Source organism: Aspergillus karnatakaensis (genome assembly GCF_047715665.1).
Source record: "Aspergillus karnatakaensis strain CBS 102800 unplaced genomic scaffold BJY04scaffold_123, whole genome shotgun sequence".
Taxonomy (NCBI): domain Eukaryota; kingdom Fungi; phylum Ascomycota; class Eurotiomycetes; order Eurotiales; family Aspergillaceae; genus Aspergillus; species Aspergillus karnatakaensis.
Window position 1 is genome coordinate 16 of NW_027395835.1, and position 21559 is coordinate 21574.

Here is a 21559-nt window from a genome sequence, read left to right on the forward strand (position 1 = left end):
CTAAACTCAAGAACTAAACTCAAGAACTAAACTCAAGAACTAAACTCAAGAACTAAACTCAAGAACTAAACTCAAGAACTTAACTTAAGAGATCAAATTGCAAAGATTCGAAACGATGCTGAACTCAGATAGAATCAAGTTGAGGAGTAAGTTAAGAATGAGGTCGGCTTTCCCGTTAGCGCTCTTCACCAATAGTAATCTCTTTGGTCAAGAGCAAGCTATATCTGATCTAGCCAAAGGGTAAGAGTCCCTAGGACCCTTTTGCGACCACAACCTGGGCTGCAGTGGTAACAAGCTGGTTTTGGAGCAGCAAATCCAGCTGATTCGTAGTCCGAAATCTGCAACCAACCCCATCGGAATCAGACTCGTGTTCATGGCGCCCTTTCTGAAGAATAAGCTGTAGATGTATCGTGAGAAATAGCATATGGAAGCTCCGAGATGACGGTGTTTGCTTTGGAGTTCTCGTTGAGCAGCGAGCTTGGGGCTGAATGGGTTGGCTGGCAAGCGGTGCGAACAGAGCCTCGGTCGCTGGTCAAATGTAGTACAAATATGGCCTAATTAAGCCAGGGCAGCTGTTGTCAGATCAGATCCAATGGATTCCAATTGCCCTTTCTCCAGAGGGTATCGTGGTAGATACGATAGCACAATAGCATTGAAATCAAAAAAGCTCTGCTGGTAGGACAGCGCCGCAGTTTCAAAGGCTGGAGGATAAGCGCCAGCATCTGCCCAGTCTACTATCCATGCGTGTCCATGTCGGTCCAAAATAAGATTTCGAGGGCTGATATCCTGGTGAGTGAGAACGAATTCGGCGAACCTAAAGTTACGTATATCTGGTGAAGCTTTGTTGAACGTTCGAGATATGTCAAGCTTATGATTAAACCAGCCTTCGAACTCGGAGGAACTATTGAATGGACCAGCGCCATAATGAGTGAAGAATCGGCCGCGACATGGCCCACCTTGAATTGGGCCTGGCTCTGGTAGTTTGATCGAGTGCATTTCCGTAATAATCTGGGCGACTTGTCTGGAGACCTCTAACTTTTGTTCATCACCAAGACCTTTCCAGCAGGTATCGAGAGGCCGGCCATCGATGTAATCCATCACAATGTATCCCATGGTCCCAAAGTATTTCGTGTCGTCCGTGACCTGGAAAGAACGATGAACGCGTGGAGCTCGAATGCCGGTCTTTGAGGCAACAACCCCAAGTGCTTCTGCCTCGCAAGGAAGCACATTACCACCCCCTTTCAGAACCAGATCCTCATATAACCGCACCACAGTCGTCTGGCCGAAATCGTATAGAGCCGGTGCAGAGTAGAGTAGGGCAGCAAGAGCCTCGTTAGAGAGGCAAAACAGGGTCAGCCCCATCCAGTGGAAATGGCGTATCGATAGCCCGGCTCCCTGGCTGTCCGGGGCCTTGTTAGTCACCGACTAGCTTGGGTATTTACTATCAGCTTACATCAACAATTGGACGCGAAGCCTCCAGGAACCATTCTGGAAATAGTGAGATTAAGCTGGGAAGATGAAGAGAGGTGAGATCAGGGGGTTGCATGTGATCCAACTGGGCAACGCTTACGGTAGTCACTTCTAGCCCAGTAGGAAATAACAAATCAGTCATATATATGCTTTGCAACTGCCAGCGTACTTTTTATAATAATAGAAGACATAACAAGTGGATGCCAATCTTCAGATTAATTATATCAGAATATCCATGCCGCCATTCTCGTTAAACTACCATTTCTGTCTCTCAAATATATCCAAGACGCTAGAGAGTATAACAAAGGTTGGCCCGGGTTTACTGGTTCGCCTCAGACTGCATGCCAAATTTCCTAGCCTCGATAAATACCGATAGTCACAGCCGAAATCCTTAAAGGGCCTTGAGGATCTGGCATGCAGAGGATCAGGGTAATTTTTGCCGAGAACTCTGCCAGGTCACAGATAGACATGTTGGAGAAAGACGTCCTATATACCATGCTGGCTACTCTTAGACCTAGCCAAGCACATATTGGCTCCGTTAAGTACACAGCAACTACCTTATTCAACGCGAACATTTACAAGATCATGAGATATTCCCTTCAATTGCGAGTCTGCCTACCAACCTGGAAACCATGGACAAGCCCAGCACTGCTTATGGAATTGAAAATGTTGCTCACGGAGCGGAAGGTCAAGAGCTCGGTGGCAAGGACGAGGAGCGGTGGATCGACCCGGTGCTCGAGAAGAAGACTCTGCGAAAGGTTGATCTCAACCTGGTTCCGATCCTGTTTCTACTGTTTCTATGCGCGCTCATTGATCGGTGCGATATCCCATCAAGCATGAAAGACACCATTCCGTGACTCGACTAATGCCTGTCCTCTTTAGTATCAACATCGGAAATGCACGCATCCAGGGTCTGGAGGCCGACCTCAACATGACTGGGCAAGACTATAACATTGCGCTGTTCACATTCTTCATCTTGTACATCCTCCTCGAAGTGCCATGCAACATCATGCTAAAGAAGATGCGACCATCGCTCTTTCTATCAGCCATCATGGCAGGTTGGGGCGTTGTCACGCTTTGTCAGGGTGTCACACAGTCGTTTGCTGGATTGGTCGTGTGCCGAGTCATTATCGGTGGCCTGGAGGCCGGATTCTTCCCAGCCTGCGTCGACCTCCTGAGCATGTACGACCGGCGACACGAATTGTAGTGGCGGTTTTAACCTGTTCTTCTCGTCGTCCATTATTGCCGGAGCATTTAGTGGCCTGTTGGCCTACGCCATCGCGCACATGGACGGAGTCGGTGGCTACAGCGGGTGGCGGTGGATGTTCATCCTCGAGGGCATTGCCACCGTCCTCATTGCTACTGGTAGCTACTGGGCTATAATAGACTGGCCTGAGACTGCAAGATTTTTAACAGATGCCGAGCGCGAGGTTCTCATCGAGCGTCTGGCCCTTGATCGAGGGAACACCCACATGAACCACTGGAACAAGAAGACGGCGCAGCGCATCTTCTCAGACGTCAAGATATATTTGAGGTAAAGCTCCCCCGGGGCCCTCCACTACCGTTTCCCTTGACAGACCTAGTACTAATGCATACTCACTCAAGCATATTAATGTACCTCGGCATTATAACGACGACCCACTCTGTTTCCTTCTTCACCCCGACCATCCTGAAGCAACTCGGCTGGACCTCGATCCGCGCCCAAATCATGTCGATTCCCATTTTCCTCCTTGCAACAGTCTGCACGCTTGTCGCCGCTCTTGCAGGCGACAAATTGAAGCATCGTTTCGGCTTTATTGTTGGAGGGTGGCTGATAACCGTCATTGGGTACATAATCCTACTCAACATGATGGCCGTACCAGTGGGGGTACGATACTTCGCTCTCTACTGCGTAGTAACCGGGGGCTTCATCGCCCAGCCAAATGCCCTCGTTTGGGCAAGCAACAACATGGCCGGTCATTATAAGGTTGGGGTCGCATCTACAATGCAGGTTGGTGTCGGTAATGTCGGCGGTATTATTGCCAGGTAGCTATTTTCTTTATTTCATGCTGTTAAAACTGGCGCCCAGCCCCTAATGCCTTCTACCCCAGTCTGGTTAGTTTTGACCTGAACTAATTGGAGGTAGCTAATCCGTTTTGGAATGCACCTGCCAGACCCAACGCTATGGTCTATAAATTCCGCCACCCCCCCTCCACCCCCTGCCACCGAGCTTTTTGGCTTCGACCAACATTTGCAGTTCAAGCATAGTCGACACACAATGGATAATAATGAGGCGATCGAGACTGTCCGCTTCATGGAGCTCCCTTTCGACAACTTTGTCATAGTAATTCCAAACCCGGACCGCTCGACCCTGTCCCGATTATACTAAGCTCTGTCACAGGAACATTGGAACCCAGCCTCGGCACTCTCCAAACATGACCAGAAACGGTCGCTAGTTGAACAGTGGATCAAACTGGGCAACCGGGGTAGAAAGGTACGGAGATACTGAAAATTATACACCCAAACCATTCTAGTTAACAGGGTTATACACTCATAAAGCAATATTTCGAGCCCCGTCTCCACGAGCATGAAATCCCCGCCCACGTCCCACGGGACCTGCTGACGCCGCGCGAGCGCGCTGCCGATGGACAATACGAAAAGACATTTTGAGTGCGCACCTGGTTCGGCGAGAAGAATAGTGTCGAGAGCCAGAGGGCCGCGGACGACGATTACAAGCAGCTCTACTTGTTTGCCCTGCAAAGATGCGATGAGGGGAATGAGGGCCCGGAATTCCTGGACGAGCGGTTTCTCTTTGACCACCGTGACGTTGACGCCGCAGACCTGCGTGACGGTAATCTGGTGGCGAGCCAGTGGACTACACCGGAATGGTTAGTCGATGCTTTCATGCGATATCCCGATCAGTTAAACGGCTTAGCGGGTTTCGGGGTGGATCTTGAGAGTGACGGCGTGGATGGGGATCAGCGGCTGTTGATTGGCATTGCCGACCGGAAGGCTTGCCAGAAGGGCTGGGTTCTGCTGCTGGGTGTTAATCACAAGGGGGAGATTCTTCCGTACCGGGCTCGCGAGAGGGCGTCGTCGGTGGACTTGGTGGTGAATGATTGGAATAAAGACTCTATAGACCTGAGGCAGCTGTTTGCTGATCCTAACCAGGTAGGTGAAGAGCTCTATGTGCGGGCAGGTAGTGGATGGGACATATAATACACCTCTAATGGATCCATGAATTCGATGGCTGATAGCATCTATGCACTCCAGAGTCTGGTCCAGCATGGGGCGATCACGGAGTGGAAGGGACAGAGGCATGGCGAGGCTCTCCTGGTTTGAGGGTTGCGTGGGTGGTCGGCTGAAAATACCAGTAAGGCAAAAGGACAATTGTGTATAGATCAGGCCTTTCGATTTACTCATCTCAAGATGGTCAGCTTGGTGCCACATGACTGTAGGAAGGCTAAGCAAAGACAGTTCATCTCTCTGTTGGTTAATATTTCCTTCACTTAAGTTGTCAATGACAGGCGATCTATTGCACCTGAACTAGTATCAACGCGATAGGACAATGATTTGATATATGAGGCGGCTGATGCTTGGAAGACGTTAGCAAGTTCAGAGACTCGGATGTCAAATCTGGATTGACCAGCGACATAATCCTAACCACACACTGCAAAGTTGAGGTATCAGGTGTAGCGGAGCCTTAACCGCCGACCTAATTCAACGAACTGAGATCACTCAGAGGTTTTGCAAGGCTCTATCTAACCCGCTCATTTAATTATTCTCGTACATACGACCACAGGGTGAGGAGAACAGGGCTTCCCGTCCGCTCAGCCGTACTTAAGCCTCACGCCGGTTGGTTAGTAGTATGGTGGGTGACCACATGCGAATCCCAACTGTTGTATGTTTTTTGTTTTTTTGCCAGCGCAGCGAGCATTTACTGCTCTTTTCATTCTATCCCCCTCAGGCTCTTGACGAGGAGTGGTTTGTCCTACCCTTACCTGGACACGCGGGCACCATGGTTGTGAGGAGACATACAAACAAGTGCTTTGAACATTGTCAGTGCGCTCGATCGTACTAGGCATTCCCCAGGCCTAATTTATATTTACTCCGAGTATATATGCACTGAATAAGACTCTGTTGGGCTCATTCCACCTAGATCATCTCTGGCTCAACAATACCCACGCCACATGATATCCAGCTACCGAACCACCTTACCATCTCCTTCTATATTCTCTCCAGCTGCATCCTTCTCACCCCTTTCCAAAAACCTCTCCCGATTCCTCTTCGAACTCCCCTCAAGCCCATATAGCACGTCCCCGTTCCCGGGAATAACCATCTCAAACGTCTCCCTCACAACCGCATACTGGAAATACCCACAGCGCGCAATCGGCTCTGTCTTCCGCACATCGAGAATCCCATCCGTCAAAACCCCGTCGTCAATATGCACCCCGACAACCCGGCCGATAATCACATCCACGGTCCCCATCGGCGGATTCCCCGGAAGTCGGATGGTAGAATGGTACACGCATTCGAATTTAACCGGGGACTCTTTCACCATCGGACAATTTACCTTTTCCGCTTGTTCCTTGGACAGGTTTGCGCGGGTGAACTCGTCCACGCCGTAGGGGACTTGTTCGGCGGTGATGTTGACGGCTTCGCGGAGGGGGTAGGTGGCGAGGTTCCAGACGAAGTGGCCGGTTGATTCGGCGTTTATGACCGTGTCTTTGCGCGTGTTGGAGGAGGTTTGGTTTGAGGAGAACATCACGTAGGGCGGGTCGAAGGTTAGGTTGTTGAATTGGGAGTAGGGGGCGAGGTTATCCGTTCCGTTGGGGGAGCGGGTGGAGATCCAGCCTATGGGGCGGGGGATGACGCAGGCCTGGTGATTGTTAGGCTGTGGTCTATCGAAGGGGGTGATATGTGAAGCGATGGTGAGTTGAAGGGGTTGAATCGTGGGCATGGGGCTTGGGGTAAGTTGGGGTCGGTACCTTGAAGGGGTCATGAGGGAGACCGTGGTCCGTTACGCCTGGTTCATAGAACATGTTGAGTGGGATTGAGACTATGAATTGTCTCAGTAGAGTACAGGATGATAGGAAGAAGGTTTATGGCGACGTTCTACTTTATATGCCTCCTACTCCTACTCCAACCCCGGAAATCCTTCCGCAGGATTGAAGTGAGGGGTAAGTATACACCGAAGATCCCCGAGAGACCCCGAGTGTTAGTGCCGAGCCGCCGAATGGCAACCACATGTCTTCAATCGAGGACTTATAGGTGGATTCTTGATATTGTGTTTCCACACATACTGCATGTCCGTTCGTTCGCAAAACTGAGGTAAATGATACGATGATTTATCTTCATGGACATGCGATTACTATTCATACAGGATTAGTGATATGTGTTGATATTGAATTTGATGTTCATTCAGAAGGGAGCTACTACTAGCTAATTCGTGATTTGTAGGGGCAGCAAGGTTACAAGAATTCCAGTGGCATGAAATAACATCCATTACTCCTTCTTCCAGCCATTCCACCGCTCAAAGTCCCCCGTCTCAAGATCAAAAAGATCAAGTACCCTCCCCACGCTCTGATCCACCAAATCCTCCACACTCGCGGGCTTGATATAGTACGCCGGTACTGGTGGAAAGATAATAGCACCGACCCTCGTGACCTCTAACATATTCCTCAAATGAATCTCGCTTAACGGTGTTTCGCGCGCCACGAGAACCAACTTTCTTCGTTCCTTGAGCATCACATCGGCTGTCCTTGAGATAAGGTCGTCGCAGAACCCCGAGTGGATGGCCGCTAACGTCTTCATGCTGCAGGGCACGATGATCATTCCGTCTGTTTTGAATGAGCCACTCGAAACGGGCGCAGCCATGTCATTGATATTATATGTAAAGTCGGCAAGTGCCTTTACGTTTGATGGGTGGTAGTCGGTCTCATATTTGATTGTTGCTTCAGCCCATTTGCTGATGATAAGGTGTGTTTCGATGTTCAGACGGCGGAGCGCGATAAGCACTTTGATGCCCATCAGCGCACCGGTGGCGCCAGTCATGGCGACGACAATTCGTTTCCGAAGAGGACTTGAAGAGTTGATATGTGTTGTGGAAGTGCTAGGCATCTCGCTTGTGGTATTCATTTCGGAGTCCGGTTCTGGGGAGTGGCGCGAAAAGTGTGGGGTTGTTGTGCCGTTGCCGCTGAGGAAGTTGTGTAGCATAGTGATGTTTTGCTTTCAAGTATGGCAGGACTTCAGGTCAAAGGTATTGGGTATTGATTTTGTGCAGTGTTGCGGGCTTACTAGTGGGGGCATGCCCCTATAAGTATCATCGGGCCGTGGCAAGAAAATCGGGTTACGGGTGAGCAATGGCGTCACAAGCTTTTCTCATCGGCATACCGGCAAGCTGAGAATTCAATCATTCAGTCCGAGTGCATCAAAATTTTCGATGAACACCGAGGGCGCGAGATAGACTGTGCTTGTGCATCCGAGTCAAACCCGAGGCTCCGAAAGTCGACGGGTCGACCCACGGCTGAGTGCTCCACGGGAACCACTGTGAGTTGACTGACCAGCCATCGTCGAGCGGACGGGTGATTGCGACCTTCAAAGTGCTAGTGATGAGCGCAGTCAAGATGTTGTGAAGGGCAGGATAAGAGGCGCACTTGGTAAATAACATGTCCAGAGCCTGAATGCTGAAGTGGGCGACGAGAAAGTACGCAAAGCTAAGCGGCCGGCCTGTGTTGTTGTTGATGAGGTCGACGGAGCTATCGGTGGATCCGGAGGATCGATCAAAGGAGGAGAACACAGCTGAACTCAACTTTCCTCTGGACAATTGAGAGGTGAAAGTGGGTTGGCCGGAGCACAATACCATTCGCCGTAACGTGATGCTTGTGACCAAGATGGACTTCACGCAAATCACTGATTAATCGAGATCTCAGTCACTCATGTCGATGGGATGGGTCAATGCAGCTACGCTATCAAAACTTGTATATGCCTTGTTCGTGTTGGCGTCAACTCCCCGACGGGAAATCGAAAAGCGGAACTGTGCGCATCAGTAAAGATCATGGATAATGCGGGTCGCCTGCTGTGAGTACCATTCATGATAGAGTCAAGGTAGGTCACGGGGGAAAAGTCGAACTCGCCGGGAACACTTCGAGGAAGGTCAGCCAGGTGGTAAAACCGAAAAGCGCGTGCGCACTGACCCGTAATCCAGCCCCATCAACATGTCATTATACAATGGCAGATCCCCCATGTTCATCATACCCTGCTCTGTCGCAGGCTGCTGGCCTGGAACGGGGTCGGAGCACTGCTGAGAAAGCGTCCTTTGTTGTGTTATCGGTATGCTATGTTTCCGCAGCGTTTGTCGTAGCGTTATAAGAGCCCGGATATGCCTCGCCGAAAGCCACTGACTGTAATCTGAGGGTCTAGAACCTGTTCCGTCGTTACTGTTTCCTACAGAGAACACCTCAATCACCTTTTGCTGTACATCCTTACATTGAGGGTCATCTCTTGTTTCCTGCCATGTGCAGAGGAGCAATGTGGAGCTGAGTACGGTATGTACCATCGACCACGTTCGCAGCGGTACGATGCTTAGGGCTTGGAAGTCAAGAAATGCCTGGGACGACTCAACGAGACTCTGCCTGGCACGTGTTCTCAAGGTCATATAGCGGGGATCATCGACGATCTGCGAACTTCGAATGGCTGGTCGACATAGCGCAGAAACGCAGAAGGAGACATGCATGCGCAAGGCCAGGTGTTCGAGGTGTTGCTGGAGGTTTCTACACTTATCCCGCCGCTGGAGATGTTCTTGTGCCCGGTCGTAAGTCCTATCAAGCTCTGCCAGAAGGGTTATATTATGGCCTAATTCGGAATCGGCTCTTTCGTTCATGTTCACGTCCATGACGCTTAGGGCGGTCCAACAAAGGTAATGCATCAAGCTTGTGTAAGACAGACCAGGCTCTGTTGATAGGAGAGCGTCGGGTGACCATCCTCTATTTGACACAATAGGCGGACGATCGTAGCAGAGGCTCAACAGACTGTCCTGCCATACGGTCATTGACCTGCTTTTGGTCAGATAAGTAAATAAAGTGGGGATGGTGAAGTACCATAGTGACTTGGCTTTCAACTTCATGTTATCTGGCCAATGCGATATACCTCGAGTTGTATGAATCCCCAGGGTCTGAGCGAGTCTGACGGTGGTGCCGAGGAGAGCCCAAGCTGCATCAGATTGGCCGTTGTTTTGAAGCGTGTTCCCGAGGATGAGAAGGGACTGGACTACCTCCAGAGACGGTCGCAAAAGGAAGTTCGCAAGGCGAAGGGCCTGAAACGATCGACGAGCTATTCCTTTGTAAGCCTGTGGTCTGTAGCCGCGATACCCTGCGAAGTCAAATACTCCTCGAGTTGTCAAGGCAGCGATGGAAAGAGCCGCACAATCCTCGTACCGTGTCTGGATTAACGGAACATTCAAAGAGATTGACTTCGGGTGCTGAGTGACAGTAAACTACATAGGGCAACTTACAGAAGTCCTGGCACACCTCCGACCGTTGCGGGTTATCAAGATCCGAGTAATGGGCACCGGCTGCTAGTGTTGCAAGAAGAAGGCTGATCTGGCCAACTGCCTTCCCAGATGTCCACCGGTCTGAGATCTTGGTTTTGTCGCGCACTTCGCCTGACGAGTACGCTCCAAGATACTCGCAAATATCGGATTCGAAATCGTCGATATCGACGAGAATGGGGTTGAACGGGTAGGCGCACCGATAGAAATGAAAATATTTGAGAACTTCGTCGCGTTTGGGCAGTATATCTACCAGAGCTGCCCATCTATCTTCAGGCGTCTTTAGATCAAGGAAGGGATAACTAAGATAAGTGTTGTGCAGGCCCAGAACGGAGGTGGCTTCGCGAGCCATGGAGCCATTGGGATCCTGCTGGCGCAGGATGGATACCAGAGAGTTATCTCCCGAAAAGACGTAGGAGGAGCTGTCGACGTTTGCATTCTCCGAGATCCGAGGACTGCTTGGCACAGGAGAGGGGTGATCCTCCCGGGGGTTGTGTATCTCAGAAGAAGTAGTCCTTCGATTGTTATTCCGCGGAGGTTCTACCTTGTAAACGCATATCTGCGGGTGATCTCTCCGCACACAGGTTCTGCACGGGTTACTGCCATCACATTTGACTTTCCGTTGACGACATGGGTAGCATGCTTTGGACTCACGCTGCCTGCGTTTTTGCCGAAGTACGCGGTCGATCTCTTCGCTGTTGGGAGAGTTCTGCGCCATCGCCCGGTCCCCTTAAGCTACACCGGGAACGGAGCAGTTGAGAATGAAATTGCCTTTGAGCGAAATAAGGCCGTCAGTGTCGGCGTCGGCTTCGTCCAGTTCGATGAAAAAAAGAGGTATGATGAAGTCAGGGATCCCGATGAAAGGCGAGTGATCCGAGGTGGGTGTGGGTGTGGTTGTCGCGGCAAGAGGCGACCTCCACTGTCACGTGCTCGGTTCGAACGACAACAACGGAAAGAGCAGTGGGAGTTGGAGCCACCCTACGATTAGGTATACTATCTACATCACTTTAGAGCTCATCCTCAGGCAAAGCACGCTCATCAAGTATTTAGAGGTTCCTTTTGTGGGTCGTAATGGAGAAACCGTGACGTTCTCTTCTTATTCCCGAGCGTCCGAAGACGCCGAGACGCGGCATACCGAGCATTGGGATACTGACACAAGATCCCGATTGATCCGATGGCGTACTCCCAAAAGGTATAAAATCTTCTGTTGCCCTTGGCGTGAACATGTCAACCGTCGAACTACACCGACAATCAATCACAATGTCTTCAACTGAGCCCCATCTCTGCTTCCGCTCCTTCGTCGAGGCCCTCAAGGCCGACAACGATCTTGTAGAGATCAACGACCCCATCGATCCAAACCTCGAAGCTGCTGCTATTACTCGTCTCGTTTGTGAGAATGACGACAAGGCACCGTTGTTCAACAACCTGATCGGCGCTAAAGATGGCCTCTTCCGAATCCTTGGGGCACCTGCATCTTTGAGGAAGTCATCAAATGAACGATACGGTCGACTTGCCCGTCATCTTGCCCTGCCTCCAACTGCTAGCATGAGAGAGATCCTCGACAAGATGCTCGAGGCCGATCAGTTGCCTCCTATTCCGCCGAGTGTTGTGCCCACCGGTGCGTGCAAGGAAAACAGTCTCGAAGGTGACGAGATTGATCTCACAAAGCTTCCTATGCCGTTCATCCACAAGTCAGATGGGGGTGCATACGTGCAGACGTTTGGTATCTCTGCCCCTAGTAACCAATTGGGACATGTCCCACTAACTTTCAGCCAGGTATGCACATCGTTCAATCCCCCGACGGAAAATGGACGAATTGGTCCATCGCCCGGGCCATGGTGCACGACAAGAACCACCTTACTGGACTCGTTATCGAACCCCAGCATATTTGGCAGATCCACCAGAAGTGGAAGAAGGAAGGTCGTGACGTCCCTTGGGCGTTGGCATTCGGTGTCCCCCCAGCTGCCATCATGGCATCCAGCATGCCCATCCCAGACGGCGTAACTGAGGCTGAGTATGTTGGAGCCATGGTCGGTCAACCCATCGAGTTGACCAAGTGCGATACGAATGATCTCTATGTTCCGGCGAACTCGGAAATCGTCCTCGAGGGTACGTTGTCGATTACCGAAACCGGTCCGGAGGGTCCATTTGGCGAGATGCATGGGTAAGTTATCTCATCCTGATCCCAAATCAACATCAAGACTAATGTCTGGTCAGCTACATTTTCCCTGGGGACACCCACATCTGCCCCAAATACAAAGTGAATAAGATCACCTACCGAAACAACGCCATCCTCCCCATGAGCTCATGTGGGAAACTCACCGACGAAACTGTATGCCGTCAATACCTACCCCCTTCGCACCCCATCCAAACTAACAAGATACCCCAGCAAACAATGATCGGCTCCCTCGCCGCCGCTGAGATCCGCAAGCTCTGCCAAAAGGCCAACCTCCCCGTCCTTGACGCCTTCGCCCCCTTCATCTCACAAGTCACCTGGGTCGCGCTGCGCATCGACACCGCCAAACTGCGCGCCATGAAAACAACCTCCAAGGAGTTCTCCAAACAGGTCGGTGACCTCATCTTCAACCATAAAGCCGGGTATACCATCCACCGCCTTGTGCTCGTCGGCGACGACATCGACGTGTACGACGATAAGGAGGTCATGTGGGCATTTTCGACACGGTGTAGGCCTGGCACGGACGAGCTGTTCTTCGATGAGGTAAGGGCATTCCCGCTTATCCCGTATAATGCGCATGGGAGTGCGTCGCCGGTGAAAGGAGGGAAGGTGGTTTCTGATGCGTTGTTGCCGATTGAGTACACGGAGGGGAGGAATTGGGAGGCGGCGGACTTTAAGGAGTCATATCCGGAAGAGTTGAAGGCGAAGGTACTGGGGCGGTGGGAGGAGATGGGATTCAGGAAGTTGGAGTGAGGAGAGAGGAGGTTGACCAGGAAGGTCGGGGGTAGGGTGCGTAAGCCCATATGATAGCCTCTGACCTTTTGCGCTTTGACGCGGCTGCGTGATAGACTTCCACGTGCTTGCTATGTTTGTCTGTGAATCGATTTGTCTTTTCTCTCTTATTTCATGTTTGAGCTTCTCCATGTAAATAGATCTTGCCTTCCCATACTCGTGTTGGGCGAGGGAAATAAGAAATGTAGATATACCCATCACCCGGCGTCTTCGTCGTATACGCAAGCTCGTAGGAACCTCACCTATACCTACCCATTTATACGAATATATATTGCACCACTACCGTCGCCTTGCGACACAGATTAGAGCGTTTTCAAGGGTGACAATGGCCGTGGTTGACTAAAATACTTTCATGAATAGTAAAAGCCTGGGCTCGTAATAACGGACTATGCACGCTCCTCAAAGGTTTGTCTTGCAGCGAAATCGATAACGGTCCATGAAGGTCTGTTTACTTCTACAAATACAAAGCTTGGAAATGCCTGTAGGACGTGGGTATATACTCAAGTGGTGCAAGATCTGAGAGGATAGTTGACTCCAAAGCAACTCAGTTCCTTTTAACTGACATTCTCCTCTATCTCAACCGGTTGTGAATTGTAACTGTCTATGACTCGCGAATTGGCTAACGCAGCCCCTGCTCATAAGGCTTTCGGAGAAGACATAGAGAACCGTGCGCCTTAGTTGTAGCAAGGTCCGTAAGCTGACAGGTGATGGTTAGTGCTAACAATATTCGAGCCTACATGTTAGAAGAAGCCAAAGCCACTTAACTAAGCTGAGTAGTCCCCGCGTAGATGTATCAAATCATCGAATAGTATCTGCAGCAGCCAGCAGGGCCAGAGACCGCACCGCGTCACCTCGTAGGAAGACCCCTGGATTCATCCAATCAACTAGTGAACTAGTGAACTTGTGAACGAATGAATTTTGTGCTTTTTGGCATGTCATTAGTACTTTGTGTGCTGTACGACTCGTGGGAGTGTGAGAAAAGGAAGATGCCAAGTTTGCCTCTGTGACAGGATCTCGAACATTCCAAGTCTCGAAAATTCGACACTCAGTGGACGGGAAAACCTCGGCTTAGCATGAGATGGATATCCAACAAAGACTACTCCGGAGTCCGTACGTTCGTTCACTATTCATTATTCACAGCCCCAATTGCATCAATCTTTCAACCACAAGGTCAACAAAAGAACGTACCTCGGAAAATCCGAGCCCCGGTAGTCCTCACAAGGTATTGCAACCGATGTGATGGCCATTTCTAACCTTTCAACGATTGTTGGCTCCCTCACAGCGATCGACACAGCAAAGCGGGCCAGACCCAGTAGGGCTCGGAACAAGCCCGAATCGGCAACCCAACCACGAGCTTAACAGGTGATGCCAAGATCTTGTGCGTGGCCTTGTTGCAGGTAGATTATACTATCTAGGAAAGCTACAGACGATCCCATCGGTACTTACGAGGCTTCATAATCCCGAGTGCTTGATTTGTGGGTTATTGAGTAGCGGAGGAAGAGGGCGGAAATGGGGATGACGACGGCGCCAAGAAAGGATGCGCGGCCTGTGGACTTCATCTCGGCGACGGTGCTTGTTTGACGAGTCAAGAAGCAGGGGTCTTTGGCGAATGGGAGGGGGCTTATTACCACGCTGTGAGCGTTGGGGTTTCATCGGGGGGTTTGTTTATGCATGTTGGATGGGGTAGGTGTGGTGATCACCTTGGCGGCATGTTGGTTCCATATCAGTTTAGATAGAGTATACACTCAGTTAGAGCTCGATTATTCTCTCTACCACGAGGAAGAGGATGACTACTACCACGGTACAATGAGAACTTGACAGATGGGCCCTGTCTGGAAGGCTGAAGCGTCGTCAGCCACCGTGATCGACAAGGACATTACCCCGTCTTCAAATCAAGCTTGTTCTTAGCGTACACAATAGCTCAGGAACTCAGACGCCGGTTGATCCATCGTCAGCCAGGAAGTTTACTGGTCAGAACACTCTTCGTGAAGATGGGTGGGCCTGCCGCAGTGTTGTGCACTCTATCCTGATTATGGCGTTGCATAGACCTTTCTCGTCATTTATTTCGAGTCTCGACTCTAATATTCGTCATCTATAGGCGGGGAGGATGGACTACTCCGGACCAGGGTATCTCAAGAATAATTATAAAAGGGCTCCTTGCCTCCGACAACAGCACCGGTCAACCATCCACACTTCCATCTCCTCACTCCCAAAATGGTCCACCTCTCTACTCTCGTCGCAGGTGCCGTCGGTCTGGCTACCGTCGTCTCTGCCCACCCCGGCCACGATGTCAAGGCTGAAGCCGCTGAGCGTGCTGCTGCCCTGAAGGGTATCCGTGCTCGCAGCGTCAAGCAGTGCGCCACCGAGCTGAACGCTCGTGGCGTCGAAGCCTCCAACATCGCCCGCCGCGAGGCTACCCTCGAGAAGATCCGCCAGGAGCGTAACCTCAACGGCCCTCTGCTCAAGGCCCGCGACCTGACTCCCTTGAACACCAGCCATCACTCTGACCTGGTTGTTGACCTTGCCGTTGACCCCGAGGTCCTCTTCTCCTCCGGTGGTACTTGCGTCCTCGCCGAGGATGTCACCCAGGGCCCCTACTGTATGCTGCCACATTCCATCCGACAAAACAAACACTAACATCAACCAGATGTTACCGGCGAGCTCATCCGCAACAACCTCGTCGAAGACCAGGAGGGTGTCCCCCTCTACCTGGACATCCAGCTCATCGACGCCAACACCTGCGAGCCCGTCCCGGACACCTTCATCGACTTCTGGCACTGCAACTCCACCGTACGTCTTTTCACTGACCACTCCCCAACCTTACTAACAACAGCAGGGCGTCTACTCGGGCGTTGTCGCCTCCGGCAACGGCGACTCCTCCGACGAATCCAACCTCGACAGCACCTTCCTCCGCGGCCTGCAACGCACCGACACTCTCGGCGTCGCGCAATTCCACACCCTCTTCCCGGGCCACTACACCGGGCGCGCAACCCACATCCACGTGCTCAGCCATCCGGCCAACGAAACTACTGTCAACCGCAACAACAACACCATCTCCGGCCTGTACACTGCGTCTTCCTCGCACGTCGGACAGATCTTCTTCGATCAGGACCTGATCTCGCTTGTTGAAGAGACCGAGCACTACGCCACCAACACTCAGGAGCTCACCACTAATGCCGAGGATAGCATTCTGCTGCAGGAGTTGGAGGACGACATTGATCCGTTTGTGGAATATGTGCTGCTCGGTGAGGATGTCAGCGATGGTGTCTTTGCCTGGATTAGTGTTGTCGTGGACTCGAGTGAGAGTACCAGTGTGACGCCTGCGGCGTACTTGACTGAGGATGGTGGTGTTGAGAATGAGAACTCGGGTATGGGTGGACCTGGTGGTGGTGCTGGCGGTCCTCCGGGAGGTGTACCTAGTGGTGTTCCTTCTGGGGTTCCTCCGTCCTAGATAGATGTCTTTGCAGATGAGAAGATGCGTACCCTGGAGATAGGTAGAGTGCTTGGTGTATGACTAGCTGTGATTGAGTGTGAAAGCAGATCAGATAAACACAATCCATACAACGTATAGGCTGATGGCTTACTATATCTCTCTGAGTTCGTAGAATGTCGATCTGAAGTATTAAACTCGGTTCTGGTTGAGATCTTATCTAGAGTCTCCTTCCCATATCGGGATGCTGAGGCCTACAGACTCTGGCAGCAAAGCAGCTTGCAATTGGCCGAAGCCACCCCACTTGACATCACCAACACACTGCGATGAATCGGAACTCCGACCTGCTATGGATCAATAACACTTTCTCACAACTCCGAAGAAAAATGGGATCCGCCAGGACAGCAAACAAGAAACAACGTCCTCCTCGGAAAAAAGCATGCACAAGTTGCACCCGCTCCAAAGTCAGATGCGACCTCGAGAGGCCCGCGTGCACCCGCTGCAAGTCCCTTGGTCGGGCTTGTGCGTACACAACTCCGGTCGCGCTTTCCTCATCGCAGCCATCGGATGTTCAATCAAGCTATATCGACACAAATATAATATTGGATACTCCACTTTGTCAAACCCCTTTGCTAAGCCCTAGGAACTTCACTGGGACGGCGCTCGACAGCCCGACCCGCCCCCTTGAGATCTGCCTCGGTGCCGAAAGGGACAACGAAGTCAACGTTGATCTTTCTCAAACCGATCTAATTCCAAATGTGAAAGCAGATGACATTCGAGATCGCTGGTTGAGGCCGTATATTCTTCCGTCGCTTGATGGAGTCGAGGTTCCGAAGTTGTATCAGCCCTTTACGCTGCAGTATATCTCGCGAGTGCTCAGCAGTTATCCGCAGCGCATGCTGAGGGATGGTGATGCCCCGTCTATTATCCATCCAATGCAGGTTGCCGAGGATAGGTTGCCGCAGGCTCTAGCGAACTGCTATACGCTTGTGCGTATGTGGGTGCAGGCGGCGCCCGGGAGTGAGGGGATTGTTGTCGGCACGGTTGAGAGGGAGATGGAGAGGTTAGCTGGGGAGGTACGTCCGCTGCTATACTTACAGTGGCCGTGGACAATGGGCTGACTGTATATAGTCCCCCAACTTGCACGACATCGACCACCTAGCCGCCTTCCAAGCCTACTTCATCTACTGCATTTTGATGTACTTCTCCCCACGTTCAGGTCTGACTTTGGTGACCGACAAAACCATGATAACCCTCATGGAGCTGGCCTTTAGAACAGCACGGCATGGTCTTCTCTCTGCAGCAGAGTTGTCTCACACTACGCCGACCTGGGAGTCCTGGATTGTCGCTTCCACGAAGAGACGCGCTATCTACGCCATGTATCTCTTCACTAGTGTCTACAATGCGGATCATTCACTTCCTAACTTCATTGCAGACGAGCTTCGTGGCGTATTTGTACCTGAAGGGAAAGCGTTATGGGAAGCGAAAGACCGCAGTTCTTGGACGAGGGAGTACGATTGTCATCTCCGAGAATGGCCCGACGGGATGCTCGAGATCTCAGAACTATGGCAGTCAGAAGAGACGGGGTCAGCGAAGCGACGAGAGAGGGTCGAACGTTGGCTAAAATCTGTCGATGAGTTTGGGATGATGCTGTTCTCAGTTTGTGCTCATATTCACGGCTGTTAACCATCGATCCCCGATGCCGCCACCGAGCAGATCGGAAGTCCGACTCCCTCTGCATTTTCCCCGCATGTGCGAGCAGGTATAAAATCACCCATCTCTTTCATCTCCCCTCTCAACTATATCAATCAACAGGCTCTCTCAAAAGACAATCATCACAATGCAAGTCTACACAACAAACCACGCCCCCTCGGTCCTCCACACCCACAGCTGGCGCACAGTCCAAAACTCCGCCCCGCACCTCCTCCCCTACCTCACCACCACCCCAAAATCCATCTCCAACCCCAAAGTTCTGGACGTCGGCTGCGGCCCCGGCTCAATAACCATCGACATCGCCCGCCTGCTCCCCTCTGCCCACGTCACTGGAGTCGAATACGTCCCCGACCCACTACCCCAAGCCCGCGACCTCGCTGCCAAAAGCGGAATAACAAACATCGACTTCCAAGTCGCCGATATCCACGCTCTCCCCTTTCCCGACGAGAGTTTTGATATCGTTCATGTCCATCAGGTCCTACAGCATATCTCTGACCCTGTCAACGCACTGAGGGAGCTCCACCGCGTCACGACACGAGGCGGGATCGTCTCGCTCCGCGAGTCCGCGAGTATGACTTGGTACCCTGTGAACCAGGGTATATCTGCCTGGCTGGCCCTGACGACGGAGGTCGCGATGGAGAGGGGTGGGAATCCGCATCCCGGAAACAGGATTCATTGTTGGGCGCGTGAGGCGGGGTTTGAATTGGGGAGGATGGAGAGGAGTGCCGGGACATGGTGCTTTAGTACGCCCGAAGAAAGGGAGTATTGGGGGGAGGGCATGGCGAGGAGGATGGAGGGGTCGGGGTTTGCGGATGGGGTTGTTGATGGGGGGTTCGCGAGTAGGAGTGAGATGGAGGGTATTGCGCGCGGGTGGAGGGAGTGGGTTGGGGATGAGCAGGGGTGGTTTGCGGTTCTGCATGGGGAGGTGATTTGCAGGAAATAGTGGGATATTTGGGGGTGGAAGGCTCCTCAGCTTGAAGTGCAGGCATGGAGGGAATGATGGATGACAGCGGAAGGAACTATTTCCCTTGTCTATGATTCTTGGTCTCTGTAGCTACAAAAGGCAACGCCATGTACCTCGCGAAAGTGTTTCGCCAACCGATTTCGATTCATTTCATTAGAATATCAGAATAAAAACTGCATGTTACACATTCACGACTTGGTAATATCACACCGCACACCACTCGGAAAGCCCGCATCCTTCAGCTCATCAACCGGAACATCATCTGGAGCCACAAACCTATATAATGTCAGCAACAATCGATTATAGAACAGATCGGATGACTATTCTGTCACGCACATAGCCCGATGACTCGGCGGCATACTCCTGGTCTGGAAGAACCCCTTCTGCTCGGTTGCGCCCTTTGCGGCGAAGTGGTCGCTTGCTCTGTCGCCAGATCAGTACTCTAGCTCTGGAGAAAGCAGGTAATAGGAAAGTGAGATGAAAAACATACAATTGCTCAATCGTCCTCCCGTGCTCTTGGTACGCCTCAAGTGAGTCGTAGCTTATGATTGCGGTCTTGTTTGTTAGCTTTTGTCCTCTGGAGCACATTAATAGACTGGATAGACTTACATATTGAGTCATCTTGGCTGTACGATATGAAAGTTGAAGAGTTTACAGACTGCGGGGTTAGCTGGATTAAATAGCTCGGGCGATAAGGTTACATCATTGCTTCTTGGCTGAGACGCGTAGATCTGTCGATCAGATAGGTAGGCTGCGAACTTTATTGGGGCGATGCTTTGAATGAGGTTGCATCTGGAGATTCTCTATTAAAACTTGAAGTTGCCTTGTGGCTTCCGGGAAAGAGTCTCTTGTTGGTAAGTTAGTATGTGGCAGCCTGGATGGCGCCGTTGGCTTCTTGCGTCAAGCTAGGTATCGCCGCTCAAGTTGGATTGTCAGGCGCAACTATCTTTCATCACCATCTAGGGCACTTTATTCTGCGTATTTATATTGAGAGTGTTAATTTCTACCTCTCGAGGAGAAGAAAACTATTACAATGTAATCATTCTTGATCGGGCGTGTTGTTAAAAACATTGGAGGGCTGAAATATATTTTCGCCGGCTTGGCGTTGAAGTCCGGGCAAGATTGTAGCTAAGGGTACTCTCAGCGTCCAATTATCCAGGAAACGACTGTTGTAGTGATAGAACATGTATAACTTGATTCAATGACATGATTATAGCAGTCCTCACTCGAGCAGGTATGACCAGCAGTCAGTTCTCGCAGTGACTCTTCGAAGACTGTCTTTTCGGCTGTTCAGACAGAGGCTCCGATTTCGCCCACTGCTGTAAGGAAGGAAGTCACCACGAAGAAGCCCAGACTGCTGCCAGGGTGATATACTGTCGCGTGATCCATCAGTATGAGGAGAAGCCGAGAGAGATTAGGCTTGCCGATCGAAAAGCTTAAGTTGATCGCAGATGTACTTCGCTGGGAAGCTCTTCAAGGTTAGAGATGGTTGTTGGTATTTTCTAATCCGATACTAAAGGGTGAGATAGTGCATAAAATGCCGGAAAGAGACCGCGGAGTCAGTATATTGTCAATCTAGAAGCTAATCTGTCCTTGGTGCGCACGTCTTCAGGGTTCATTATATTCTATGCAAGGCTGCGCAGCTGTAGAGGGGAGCTGATAATCGGTTATGCACCAGTTTACTTGCTGCCTAGGACAGGAGTTGGTCCCACCGTCCCCTGACCCCCAGTGAGACTCCTTCCACCCGGATCTGGGGGATAACAGAAGAGCATTCCAGTAAATGTATCTCTGCAAGGGCTAGCTGATCAACATCTTCTCGAAGACAAATGCCCGGATCCACTGTGTAACAAGGCACGTCAACTCATAAGGCTGCATCCTCTAGGCTACAAAATATCCCTTTGGCAATGTGTCACCGGGGGCACCATCGGAGACCGATTGACCGGGGTCGGTCGCAATATTCGCTGCAGATTGCCGGCATCTAGAACGAGGTAACTCAGTTATGGCAGTGGCAATCAATTTGATAGGCGAATAAATTGGGTTGCGGTGGCAGTTTGGTGAGGCGCAGCGATTGCGGAGATGGACAATAAATGGGGCAAAGATCCCTGGATCGATCTTATTGATCCCCACTTGTCGGTAAAGGTCAATTTGGTTTCCTCGACGATTGTCGAATTGCTTTTTGGTCTACCTCTGCACAGAATTGACGTATACGTATTGCTCCACGAGTGTTAAAGGATGACGATATCATTTCGGGCTCACTGGTGAGAGATGGAATCCGGTGTTGGGGTAGATAACCTGTTGATTGGGCGGAGGGTGAAGATCCGGCTGCAGCGAGGCACACAGCCAATAAGAGAGACGGTTCTGTTGCAGCAATGGTGGCGGTGCTGGTGGCTTTGATTGGTTGCCTTACAAGGACCAAAAGGGCCGATCGTCATCGTATGTGGAAGAGAAGGCGTTGGAAATGAATGGGCGACTCCTTGCTGCGGATGT

The 21559-nt window shown here is 51.3% G+C and overlaps 10 protein-coding genes across 10 annotated transcripts; 5 read left to right on the forward strand and 5 right to left on the reverse strand.

Moving 5' to 3' along the window:
• Positions 1 to 558: 558 nt before the first annotated feature.
• BJY04DRAFT_212196 (aminoglycoside phosphotransferase family protein) lies at positions 559 to 1362 on the reverse strand (the record flags this gene model as incomplete). The annotated part of the gene is made up of 1 exon (XM_073714515.1): positions 559 to 1362. The coding sequence occupies one exon, from the start codon at positions 1360 to 1362 to the stop codon at positions 559 to 561; it is 804 nt and encodes a 267-aa protein (XP_073564082.1).
• Positions 1363 to 2102: 740 nt separating this feature from the next.
• BJY04DRAFT_226319 (major facilitator superfamily domain-containing protein) lies at positions 2103 to 3873 on the forward strand (the record flags this gene model as incomplete). Its single annotated transcript, XM_073718392.1, has 5 exons — positions 2103 to 2287; positions 2353 to 2673; positions 2729 to 3004; positions 3076 to 3495; positions 3624 to 3873. The coding sequence occupies 5 exons, from the start codon at positions 2103 to 2105 to the stop codon at positions 3715 to 3717; spliced, it is 1296 nt and encodes a 431-aa protein (XP_073564083.1). The 3' UTR covers positions 3718 to 3873.
• Positions 3874 to 5446: 1573 nt separating this feature from the next.
• On the reverse strand, positions 5447 to 6491 carry BJY04DRAFT_212198 (flavin reductase family protein; the record flags this gene model as incomplete). The annotated part of the gene is made up of 3 exons (XM_073714516.1): positions 5447 to 5526; positions 5707 to 6328; positions 6438 to 6491. 3 exons carry the CDS (start codon positions 6489 to 6491, stop codon positions 5447 to 5449), a joined length of 756 nt encoding a protein of 251 aa, XP_073564084.1.
• A 431-nt stretch (positions 6492 to 6922) lies between these two features.
• Positions 6923 to 7848, reverse strand: BJY04DRAFT_21501 (UbiX family flavin prenyltransferase). The gene has a single exon (XM_073715368.1). The coding sequence runs from the start codon at positions 7663 to 7665 to the stop codon at positions 6955 to 6957; it is 711 nt and encodes a 236-aa protein (XP_073564085.1). The 5' UTR covers positions 7666 to 7848; the 3' UTR covers positions 6923 to 6954.
• A 757-nt stretch (positions 7849 to 8605) lies between these two features.
• On the reverse strand, positions 8606 to 10715 carry BJY04DRAFT_212200 (Zn(II)2Cys6 transcription factor; the record flags this gene model as incomplete). The annotated part of the gene is made up of 3 exons (XM_073714518.1): positions 8606 to 9503; positions 9549 to 9780; positions 9962 to 10715. 3 exons carry the CDS (start codon positions 10713 to 10715, stop codon positions 8606 to 8608), a joined length of 1884 nt encoding a protein of 627 aa, XP_073564086.1.
• A 542-nt stretch (positions 10716 to 11257) lies between these two features.
• BJY04DRAFT_225199 (UbiD family decarboxylase) lies at positions 11258 to 12926 on the forward strand (the record flags this gene model as incomplete). Its single annotated transcript, XM_073718166.1, has 4 exons — positions 11258 to 11720; positions 11774 to 12161; positions 12215 to 12329; positions 12387 to 12926. The coding sequence occupies 4 exons, from the start codon at positions 11258 to 11260 to the stop codon at positions 12924 to 12926; spliced, it is 1506 nt and encodes a 501-aa protein (XP_073564087.1).
• A 2165-nt stretch (positions 12927 to 15091) lies between these two features.
• BJY04DRAFT_204139 (intradiol ring-cleavage dioxygenase) lies at positions 15092 to 16549 on the forward strand. Its single transcript, XM_073713443.1, has 3 exons — positions 15092 to 15564; positions 15613 to 15755; positions 15802 to 16549. Exons 1-3 carry the CDS (start codon positions 15180 to 15182, stop codon positions 16414 to 16416), a joined length of 1143 nt encoding a protein of 380 aa, XP_073564088.1. The 5' UTR covers positions 15092 to 15179; the 3' UTR covers positions 16417 to 16549.
• Positions 16550 to 16781: 232 nt separating this feature from the next.
• On the forward strand, positions 16782 to 18171 carry BJY04DRAFT_226330 (Zn(II)2Cys6 transcription factor domain-containing protein; the record flags this gene model as incomplete). The annotated part of the gene is made up of 2 exons (XM_073718393.1): positions 16782 to 17471; positions 17527 to 18171. 2 exons carry the CDS (start codon positions 16782 to 16784, stop codon positions 18079 to 18081), a joined length of 1245 nt encoding a protein of 414 aa, XP_073564089.1. The 3' UTR covers positions 18082 to 18171.
• A 1-nt stretch (position 18172) lies between these two features.
• On the forward strand, positions 18173 to 19051 carry BJY04DRAFT_226332 (class I SAM-dependent methyltransferase; the record flags this gene model as incomplete). Its single annotated transcript, XM_073718394.1, has 1 exon — positions 18173 to 19051. Exon 1 carries the CDS (start codon positions 18236 to 18238, stop codon positions 19049 to 19051), a length of 816 nt encoding a protein of 271 aa, XP_073564090.1. The 5' UTR covers positions 18173 to 18235.
• Positions 19052 to 19195: 144 nt separating this feature from the next.
• Positions 19196 to 20090, reverse strand: BJY04DRAFT_204144 (uncharacterized protein). Its single transcript, XM_073713444.1, has 5 exons — positions 19774 to 20090; positions 19682 to 19730; positions 19563 to 19627; positions 19409 to 19495; positions 19196 to 19348 (listed from the first exon to the last, which is right to left on the reverse strand). Exons 2-5 carry the CDS (start codon positions 19691 to 19693, stop codon positions 19261 to 19263), a joined length of 252 nt encoding a protein of 83 aa, XP_073564091.1. The 5' UTR covers positions 19694 to 19730; positions 19774 to 20090; the 3' UTR covers positions 19196 to 19260.
• Positions 20091 to 21559: the final 1469 nt, after the last annotated feature.